The sequence below is a fragment of the Callionymus lyra genome, chromosome 8, assembly GCF_982586985.1.
Source record: "Callionymus lyra chromosome 8, fCalLyr1.hap1.1, whole genome shotgun sequence".
NCBI lineage: Eukaryota > Metazoa > Chordata > Actinopteri > Syngnathiformes > Callionymidae > Callionymus > Callionymus lyra.
The window spans coordinates 25,236,881-25,248,472 of record NC_141825.1 but is presented as its reverse complement, the minus strand read 5'-3'; the positions used below and the strand labels follow the sequence as shown (position 1 = coordinate 25,248,472).

The window sequence follows — 11,592 nt, the reverse complement described above, 5'->3', positions numbered from 1 at the left end:
TATGTCTCTGTCTCTTTATCTGTCTGTCTGTCTCTCTATGTCTCTGTCTGTCTCTTTATGTCTCTTTATCTGTCTGTGTCTTTACATGTCTTTATATGTCTGTCTGTCTCTCTCTTTATGTCTCTGTCTGTTTCTTTATCTGTCTGTCTGTCTCTTTATGTCTCTGTCTGTCTCTTTATCTGTCTGTCTGTCTGTCTCTTTATGTCTCTGTGTCTCTTTATCTGTCTGTCTGTCTCTCTATGTCTCTGTGTCTATTTATATGTCTGTCTGTCTCTGTATGTATATTTATGTCTGTCTGTCTGTCTGTCTGTTTATATATCTGTATGTCTCTCTATCTGACTGTCTCTCTATGTCTCTGTCTGTCAGACTCTACATATGTCTGTGTCGCTGTTTCTTTAAACGGTATCTGTCTGTCTCTTTATGTCTCTGTCAGTTTGTGTCTCTTTATCTGTCTGTGTCTTTACATGTCTCTCGCTCTCTGTTGCTGTCTGTCTGTCTCTTTTTATGTCTCTGTCTGTCTCTCTATGTCTCTGTCTGTGTCTCTTTATGTCTCTGTCTCTTTATCTGTCTGTCTCTCTATGTCTCTTTATGTCTCTTTATGTCTCTTTATCTTTCTGTGTCTTTACATGTCTGTATATGTCTGTCTGTCTCTCTCTTTATGTCTCTGTCTGTTTCTTTATCTGTCTGTCTGTCTCTTTATGTCTCTGTCTGTCTCTTTATCTGTCTGTCTGTCTCTTTATGTCTCCGTCAGTTTGTGTCTCTTTATATGTCTGTCTGTCTCTTTATGTCTCTGTCAGTTTGTGTCTCTTTATCCGTCTGTCTCTTTATCTGTCTGTCTGTCTGTCTGTCTGTCTGTCTGTCTGTCTGTCTGTCTGTCTGTCTGTCTGTCTCTGTATGTATCTTTACATGTCCGTCTGTCTCTCTCTTTAGGTCTCTGTCAGTTTGTGTCTCTTTATCCGCTTGTCTCTTTATGTCTCTGTCTGTCTCTTTATCTGTCTGTCTGTCTCTTTATGTCTCCGTCAGTTTGTGTCTCTTTATATGTCTGTCTGTCTCTTTATGTCTCTGTCAGTTTGTGTCTCTTTATCCGTCTGTCTCTTTATCTGTCTGTCTGTCTGTCTGTCTGTCTCTGTATGTATCTTTACATGTCCGTCTGTCTCTCTCTTTAGGTCTCTGTCAGTTTGTGTCTCTTTATCCGCTTGTCTCTTTATTTGTCTGTCTGTCTCTTTATCTGTCTGTCTGTCTCTGTATGTATCTTTATATGTCTGTCTGTGTCTCTTTATCCTTCTGTCTCTTTTTGTTTTTTTTGTCTCTTTATGTCTCTTTGTTTAGGTCAGACCGCAAAGATAAACAAATAGAAACAACAATAAAGTTATAATAATAACTCAGTTGAAGAAAGAAACGATATAATAAAAAACAAGAGTCATAACTAATGTGTCTGTAGAGCCGATAGTGGTTGATGGTTCTACTCTGGATTCTCTGCAGATTCTTGTGATGCAGGTGTGATTCTTGAAGTCAGTAAACCCTCCACTTCCTGTCTGTAGTCACATGACTTCTTATTTGAAACCTTCCACTTCCTGTCTGTAGTCACATGACTTCTTATTTGAAACCCTCCACTTCCTGTCTGTAGTCACGTGACTTCACAATTTCAAAGCCGGAATTCCTAGATAAACGTCAATATGCCAGAAGGTGAACAGGAGGGGGCTCAGCACACAGTGTGTGGACGGTTTCTTGTTTCTTTTGAGTTCAGTTCACGGGATGTTGGGTCTGACATTCATGTTTCTTCTGACATCTGTGCTCCCAGAACTTTTTTTTAACTTAAGTCTAATAAACTCCCAACTTCCTGGTCAATAATCCTCCCTCGTGACTCCCAATGAAAACTCTAAATACGGCCAAAGTGAATAGTGAATTGAAGAAAAAAGGAAATAATGAATGAAAGAAGGGAAGATGGAAATAATGTCAGAAAGAATGGAGGAAGGAGAAAAAGAAAGATGCATGAAAGGAAATGAGGAAATACAGTGAAAGAAAGAAAATGGGCAGTAAAGACAGAAAGAAGGAAATAATGGAAGGTAAAAAAAAAGGAAGAAGAAAATAGGAAAATGATATTAGAGAGAAAGAAGGAAGCAAAGAAAGAAATGCAGAAAAGAAAAAAGGAGTTGAAGAAAAGAGGAAATGATGAATGAAAGAAGGGAAAATGGAAATAATGACAGAAAGAATGGAGGAAAGAGTAAAAGAAAGATGGATGAAAGGAAATGAGGAAATATAGTGAAAGAAAGAAAATGGGCAGTAAAGACAGAAAGAAGGGAAGAAATGAGATAATTGAAGAAAGAATAAAAGCCAGAAAGAATAAAAAGATAGAAATAAGACTGAAGGAAAGAAAGGAATAAATAATGAAAATGAAGAGGGGAAGGATGAAGGAAAGACGGAAAGGGGAAAGAATAAAAAAAAAGAAATGAAGAAGGAAATAAAAAGACAAAAAGATGGAAGGAAGGTGATGCATCAGTACAGGAAGTTAGCAAAGCTTCTGATAAACTAATAAACTCCCAACTTCCTGCTCAATAATCCTCCCTCGTGACTCCCAATGAAAACTCGGCCTAAGTGAATAGTGGAGGCTGTGATGCTTCAATCATCCAGCAGAGGGCAGCAGTGGACAACGGTTGCTCTCTCTCTCTCTCTCTCCCTCTCTCTCTCTCTCTCTCACTTCTCTTTTTTTCCAGCGTGACGTCAGCAACCTGCAATTGAGCGAGAGATCTAACGGAGGGTTCGAAACCCAGCTAGAAAAAAAACGGGAGGCAAGGAGAGTTACCGACGAGTTCCCCCCCCCTCGCCGACCCGGAAGAACCCGAACCCAGACTCCAGAACCGCTCGCGCGTTGTGTCCACGGAACCGGACGATGCTCGCCGCCCTGTGAAAACCGAGCCCAGCGTCAGAACCGTGATTGAGGAGAAGAGACACCGAGGCGGAACCACGACAGTTTGGAGAAAAAAGAGGGAGGATTTTTTTTTTTTGTTTGGGTTTTCCTTGGACCAGAACCGAGCCGGATCTGAGACTTCTATGTTGTAAACTGGGTCCAGAGAGAGAAGAAAACAGAACCGAAGAAAGAAAGAAAGAAAGAAAGATCGAAATTTGCAGCCTCGCTCGGTGCAAGTTTCTTGTCGAAACCCATTTGTTTTTTGTTTTTTTTCTTCCCTGGAACCGGTTCCGTTCAGGCCATCAAGCTGTGTTCTCTAACCATGGGATGTACTCTGAGCGCAGAGGAGAGGGCGGCTCTGGACCGGAGCAAAGCCATCGAGAAGAACCTGAAGGAGGACGGGATGACGGCGGCCAAGGATGTCAAGCTGCTGCTGCTCGGTAAGACCCGAACCCCCCCGAACCCCTCCGAACACCCCCGAACCCCCCCGAACCCCCACGACAGGGCCTCGAGTGAGAAGGTGTGGTGAGTGTGGGGGTGGGCGCGGGAAGATGGCTGCTTGTACATCCAAAAAAAAATCATTGCTTCTCTGACGTCACAGGCGCTCGGAGCGCGACCACAGGTGAAAACGATGCCCCTCACTCGAGAAACGGATGCTTCTCGTTCAAGTTTAGAAGGAGTTTGCGTGCTTAAGAAAGAAAATACTTACATTTTCAAGACGTTTTTTTTCTTTAAATAAATATCTACAAAAGGACAAATCCATTATTGCACCTGCAACGTTTAAGAAAACTTTTATAATAATGCGTTCATTTTATTCAAACTGTAGGTAGCTGGGCTACTTTCCTCAGGGGACACATTTCCTAGTGACTGTTGTGAGGGGCCCCTCGAGCAGAAGATATCTTAAGACGTTTTTATTTGTTCAGGCTTTTTCCTCGATTTTCTGGAACTCCTGTTGTGTTATCAGTTTTATCTTGATCTTTAAAGTATATACTTTATTGAATATTGTTTCGATTGTTTAAGTGCTTTGTGACCCTGGTCTGGAAAAGGACTTTATAAATAAAAATTACTTACTTACTATTCATGAGAGGGAACAAAGTTACAAACATATTCCAATAATACTAAACTAAAGAGGCTTCAGTTGTTATTTTATTATATTTATATAACTTTTATTACATTTTTTAATATGATGTAAAAACACTATTTTTTGAAGTAATCATTTTAAACTTTTCAGGGAATAACTACAAACATAACCAAACGGAGCAAAAATTTGAGTTTGACAAGTAAAGAATAACGAAAATTAATAGAAAATAACACTTTTAGTCTCAACATGATTTGTCAGTAGAGTTTTCCTTTGAAAGAAACATGAATTTTGACCACATAAATACAGTCAAAGGGCCGCATCTGGCCCCCGGGCCATGCTTTGACAATGTCTTGTCTATAGTTTATTCATTTGTTGTTAATATATAAAATAAATGACATAAGTACAAGTACAAAAATGTTGTGTAGGGAGTGTTTTTGCCTTTATTTTTTTCATAAAACCTACTTTTATCAACTTTGGCTCGACTCCACACTAACAAGTGTAAAATATTGACTTAAAAACACCATTTGTAAAAATATGAAAACATTTTTGGTCGTTAATATGTTAACAAAATGTTTTGATTTTCTATACTTTTTCATTGATATTGTTTTCCAAATTCAGTCCATTCTATAATTAAGTCTCACAATTTTTTTTAATATTTTTAACACAGCATTGAGAACATTTTTTAAAGTATTAAAAGTATTAATAGGACGATAGCTTCTGATGATGCGTTCAAATGCTTCTGGACGTGCTGCCTTCACTGCTCTCCTCCGGATTCTGTGTCAACAAATTGAACAAAGTTAACAAACAAAAGCCCCGGAACAGGAAGTGAGATGTTTATATTTGACACAAACTCGCCAAGAACCGTTTGTTTAGCCGACATTTATTAGAATTCTCTAAATAGAAGCTAGATTTTCCGACTTCTGGTCGTGCACGTGAACGCACCGTCCTGACCTTGTTTAGAGAGGTTTGTCAGGTAACAAAGTCCAGCGACACGACGGTGATGAAGGTGGTTTCTGTCGGAGCAGAGATGTTGGTGATCTAGTCCGACTCTGACCTGCCGACTCGAACCATCCATTGTTTTTCAGGAATTAAGCTTGTTTGAGCGATGACTGGAGAGATTTCATTTCCCTCATGAGCCACTAGGATTGTTGTCACTGAAGGAAAGATGTGGAAAAAAAAGAAAGGTCAAAAAAGTGAAGAAGAAAAAAGGGAAAATGATGTTAGAAAGAAAGAAATGCAGAAAAGAAAAAAGGAAATAACGAATGAAAGAAGGGAAGATTGCAATAAAGACAGAAAGTATGGAGGACAGAAACAAATGACAGAAAAAAGGAAGAAAGATTGTTGTTATCGAAAGAAAGAAGAAGATGTGAAAAAAATAAAGAAGGAAATTATGAAAGGTCAAAAAAGGGAAGAAGAAAAGGGAAAACGATGTTAGAAAGAAAGAAGGAAGCAAAGAAAGAAATGCAGAAAAGAAATAAAGAAAAAAGGAAATAACGAATGAAAGAAGGGAAGATGGTAATGAAGACAGAAAGTATGGAGGAGAGAAACAAATGACAGAAAAAAGGAAGAAAGATTGTTGTCATTGAAAGAAAAGAAGAAAATGTGAAAAAAGAAAGAAGGAAATAATGGAAGGTAAAAAAAAAAGGAAAATGATGTTGGAGAGAAAGAAGGAAGCAAAGAAAGAAATGCAGAAAAGAAAAAATGAAACGAAGAAAAAAGGAAATAACGAATGAAAGAAGGGAAGATTGCAGTAAAGACAGAAAGTATGGAGGACAGAAACAAATGACAGAAAAAAGGAAGAAAGATTGTTGTTATCGAAAGAAAGAAGAAGATGTGAAAAAAATAAAGAAGGAAATTATGGAAGGTTAAAAAAAGGAGAAGAAAAAAGGAAAATTATGTTAGAGAGAAAGATGGAAGCAAAGAAAGAAATGCAGAAAAGAAAAACAGAAAAAAGGAAACAACGAATAAAAGAAGGGAAGATGGAAATAATGACAGAAAGAATGGAGGAAAGAGAAAAAGAAAGATGGATGAAAGGAAATGAGGAAATAAAGAAAAAGATACAAATAATGAAAGAAAGAAAGTGGGCAGTAAAGACAGAAAGAAGGAAAGACATGAGATAATTAAAGAAAGAATAAAAGCCAGAAAGAAAATGAGGAAAGAATAAAACAATAAAGAGATAGAAGAAAAGACTGAAGGAAGGAAATAAATAGTTAAAATGAAGAGGGGAAAGATGAAGGAATAAAAAAAAGAAAGGTAGAAGAAAATAAAAAGACAAAAATATGGGTGGAAGCTGATGCCTCAGTACAGGAAGTTAGCAAAGTTTCTGAGCTAGCAGCTAGCAGTGTCAGGTGCGTTTATATTGACAGGAGCTAATGCTAACAGGTCTAAGCTAATCAGTAGCCACAAAGCTCATGTCTGTCTCCTGATTGGTCCAACTGTGATCAGCTGATGAAGAAGGTCATGTGATCAGCTGATGATGAAGGTCATGTGATCAGCTGATGCTAGCTTGTCGTTGAGCTAAACGACACAAACAACATGTGTCGATGGTGCAGTTCCGGCCTGATCCAGTTTGTCTCGGGCTCCTGTTCACGAGTGAGGGGAGGAGCCGGACTCAAGGTGTCAGGATGGTTCCTGGGCTCAGCTGGGAGGAGGCCCCGGGGCAGACCCAGGAGAGAAGAAGAGAGTCGTTGTGGGTCGAGAGGTTGACACGAGTGACAGGAGGATCGACCAATCAGGAGCCGGCAGGACGTCCGTTCACATGTTCTGAGACGAAGACACAAACGTCTCACTGTGAGGACAGTTGGACCTGCAGGTCACATGAAGTCTAAATCAGAGTCACTCTCCTCCTCCTCCTCCTCCTCCTCCTCCTCCTCCTCCTCCTCCCTCCTCCTCCTCCTCCTCCTCCTCCTCCTCCTCCCTCCTCCTCCCTCCTCCTCCCCCTTCATCACACTCACATGTTCCCTCTTGACTTGTTGTCTCTCGTCCCTCAGGGGCCGGAGAGTCGGGCAAGAGCACCATCGTCAAACAGATGAAGTAAGTCCCTGAACACCAGTGCGCTCCAATGACTCTGTACACATGGACACACAACCTCAACAACACACATGGACACACAACCTCAACACACACATGGACACACAACCTCAACAACACACATGGACACACAACCTCAACAACACACATGGACACACAACCTCAACAACACACATGGACACACAACCTCAACAACACACATGGACACACAACCTCAACAACACACATGGACACACAACCTCAACAACACACATGGACACACAACCTCAACACACACATGGACACACAACCTCAACAACACACATGGACACACAACCTCAACACACACATGGACACACAACCTCAACAACACATGGACACACAACCTCAACAACACACACGGACACACAACCTCAACACACACATGGACACACAACCTCAACAACACACATGGACACACAACCTCAACCCACATGGACACACAACCTCAACAACACACATGGACACACAACCTCAACACACGGAAACACAACCTCAACAACACACATGGACACACAACCTCAACAACACATGGACACACAACCTCAACAACACACATGGACACACAACCTCAACACACACATGGACACACAACCTCAACACACACATGGACACACAACCTCAACAACACACATGGACACACAACCTCAACACACACATGGACACACAACCTCAACACACACATGGACACACAACCTCAACAACACATGGACACACAACCTCAACAACACACATGGACACACAACCTCAACAACACACATGGACACACAACCTCAACACACACATGGACACAAAACCTCAACACACACATGGACACACAACCTCAACAACACACATGGACACACAACCTCAACACACATGGACACACAACCTCAACAACACACATGGACACACAACCTCAACACACATGGAAACACAACCTCAACAACACACATGGACACACAACCTCAACAACACATGGACACACAGCCTCAACAACACACATGGACACACAACCTCAACACACACATGGACACACAACCTCAACACACACATGGACACACAACCTCAACAACACACATGGACACACAACCTCAACACACACATGGACACACAACCTCAACAACACATGGACACACAACCTCAACAACACACACGGACACACAACCTCAACAACACACATGGACACACAACCTCAACAACACACATGGACACACAACCTCAACAACACATGGACACACAACCTCAACACACACATGGACACACAACCTCAACAACACATGGACACACAACCTCAACAACACACATGGACACACAACCTCAACAACACATGGACACACAACCTCAACAACACACATGGACACACAACCTCAACAACACACATGGACACACAACCTCAACAACACATGGACACACAACCTCAACACACACATGGACACACAACCTCAACAACACATGGACACACAACCTCAACAACACACATGGACACACAACCTCAACAACACATGGACACACAACCTCAACAACACACATGGACACACAACCTCAACAACACATGGACACACAACCTCAACACACACATGGACACACAACCTCAACAACACACATGGACACACAACCTCAACACACATGGACACACAACCTCAACAACACACATGGACACACAACCTCAACACACATGGACACACAACCTCAACAACACACATGGACACACAACCTCAACAACACATGGACACACAACCTCAACAACACACATGGACACACAACCTCAACACACACATGAACACACAACCTCAACACACACATGGACACACAACCTCAACAACACACATGGACACACAACCTCAACACACACATGGACACACAACCTCAACACACACATGGACACACAACCTCAACACACACATGGACACAACCTCATCACACACATGGGCACACAACCTCAACAACACACATGGACACACAACCTCAACACACACATGGACACACAACCTCAACACACACATGGACACACAACCTCAACAATACACATGGACACACAACCTCAACACACACATGGACACACAACCTCAACACCCACATGGACACACAACCTCAACACACACATGGACACACAACCTCGACACGCACATGGACACACAACCTCAACACACACATGGACACACAACCTCAACACACACATAGACACACAGCCTCAACAACACACATGGACACACAACCTCAACACACACATGGACACACAACCTCAACACACACATGGACACACAACCTCAACAACACATGGACACACAACCTCCACAACAACACATGGACACACACACACAATCTCAACAACACACACAATCTCATCAACACACAATTTCAACAACAGACACACACAATCTATACAACACACACAAACATCTCAACAAAAACACACACAATATCAACAACACACACACAATTGCAACAACACAAAACACACACAATCTCAACAACACACACAATCTTAAAAAAAAAAAATTCAACCACACACAATTTGAAGAATAAAACAATAAAAAGAGAAATAAATAGTGAAAATGAAGAGAGGAAGGATGAAGGAAGGACAGAAAGAGAAAAGAATAAAAAAAAGAAAGGTAGAAGGAAGTAAAAAGACGGAAGGAAGGTGATGCATCAGTACAGGAAGTTAGCAAAGCTTCTGAGCAGGTCTGAGCTAACTGGTAGCTACGAAGCTCATGTCTGTCTCCTTATTGGTCCAACTGTGATCAGCTGATGCTAGCTTGTTGTTGAGCTAAATGACAACAACACACACAATCTCTACAACATACACAATTTCAACCACACACACAATCTCAAAAATCTTGATCTTTTAAGTATATATTTTATTGAATATTGTTTTGATTGTTTAAGCGTTTTGTGACCCTGGTCTGGAAAAGATCTATAAATATAAATGACTTACTTACAATATAAACAATACACACAATCTCAACAACACACACACAATCTCAACAACACACACAATCTCAACAACACACACAATCTCAACAATACACACACACAATCTCAACAACACGCACACACAATCTCAACAACACACACACACAATCTCAACAACACATACACACAATCTCAACAACACACACAATCTCAACAACACACACACACAATCTCAACAACACACACAATCTCAACAACACACACACACACAATCTCAACAACACACACCATCTCTACAACACACACAATCTCGACAACACACATACAATCTTTACAACACACACACAATATAAACAACACACACAATTTCAACCACACACACACATAATCTCAACAACACACACACAATCTCAACAAGACACACACACAATCTCAACAACACATGGACACACACACACACAATCTCAACTACACAATTTCAACAACAGACAAACACAATCTCAACAACACACACACACACACAATGTTAACAACCCGCACACAATATCAACAACACACACAAATTCAACAACACACACACAATTTCAACAACACACACACACACAATCTCAACAACACACACAATGTGTCACACACTCACACAAAGATTTTTGCAAACACGTTTTCTACCACACACACGTATATATATCACACACTCACACAAAATCTATCACACACACATGCTCAAGAACACACACACTCACATCAAAACAAATCAATCTCAAACACACTCAATTACACACTTAATCTCAAACACACAATCTCTCTCTCTTATAATGTGCTATAATATGCTCACACAATCTCATAGACACACACACACACACACACACACCAGCACACACGCACACACACGCGTCACATGACACTGTCTTGACTGGCGTCCGTTAGAAACCACTGAGGCAGAAGGAAACACAAAGTTTCACACTCGTGTGTCGTAACATCTTCTGTGGTCAGAGATGTGTGAAGACGTTAAGTTGTGCGTCGTTACTCTCTGAAGCAACAACTCTTCACACAGGAACACACTTTAGCAGGAAGAAGAGGTCGATCTACGTTCACTTTCCATGGTTGTGGTCGTTGTGGTTCGTTAACTATTAGTTCTAGTGATTTATTTATGTTTGGAAAGTTTTAATTGAATAAAGAAATTAGAATATTTTCAAATTAATTACTTTTCTTTTTTTACACAGAGTTTGATCGAATTTTAATATTTGAACATGTGTGTTAGTGTGTAAACATATAGATGTGTGTGTTTAAATGTTTGTCTGAATGTGTTTTATACTGTGTGTGTGTCTGTGTTTATAAATGTGTGTTTGTGTATATACTGTACACATAGGTGTATGTACTGTATGTCAGTTTGTGTGTAAATGTGTGTTTAAATGTTTGTGTAAATGTGTTTATAATGTGTGTTTGTGTGTGTCTATATATGTGTGTGTTTAAATTTGTGCGTAAATGTGTTTGAAATGTGTGTATGTGAATGTGTGTGTTTGTATATATATATATATATATATATATATATGTGTGTGTGTGTGTGTGTGTGTGTGTTTAAATGTGTTTTAAATGTGTTTTGGTGTGTTTCTGTTTGTCTATATAGATGTGTGTGCTTAAATGTTTGTGTACATGTCTT

At 40.4% G+C, this 11,592-nt stretch overlaps 1 protein-coding gene across 3 annotated transcripts in view; it reads left to right on the top strand.

The window, feature by feature from the left end:
- The first annotated feature begins 2,716 nt into the window (after positions 1–2,716).
- LOC148074371 (guanine nucleotide-binding protein G(o) subunit alpha) overlaps positions 2,717–11,592 on the top strand; it is a 51,615-nt gene continuing 42,739 nt past the window's right edge. The window contains exons 1-2 of one of the 3 annotated variants that reach the window (XM_087798146.1): positions 2,717–3,348; positions 6,980–7,022. In XM_087798146.1, the coding sequence (XP_087654272.1) occupies positions 3,231–3,348; positions 6,980–7,022 (161 nt within the window). In that variant the 5' untranslated portion in view covers positions 2,717–3,230. The remainder of the gene's footprint in view (positions 3,349–6,979; positions 7,023–11,592) is intronic. The other 2 variants (XM_087798145.1, XM_087798144.1) reach the window with 2 other exon arrangements.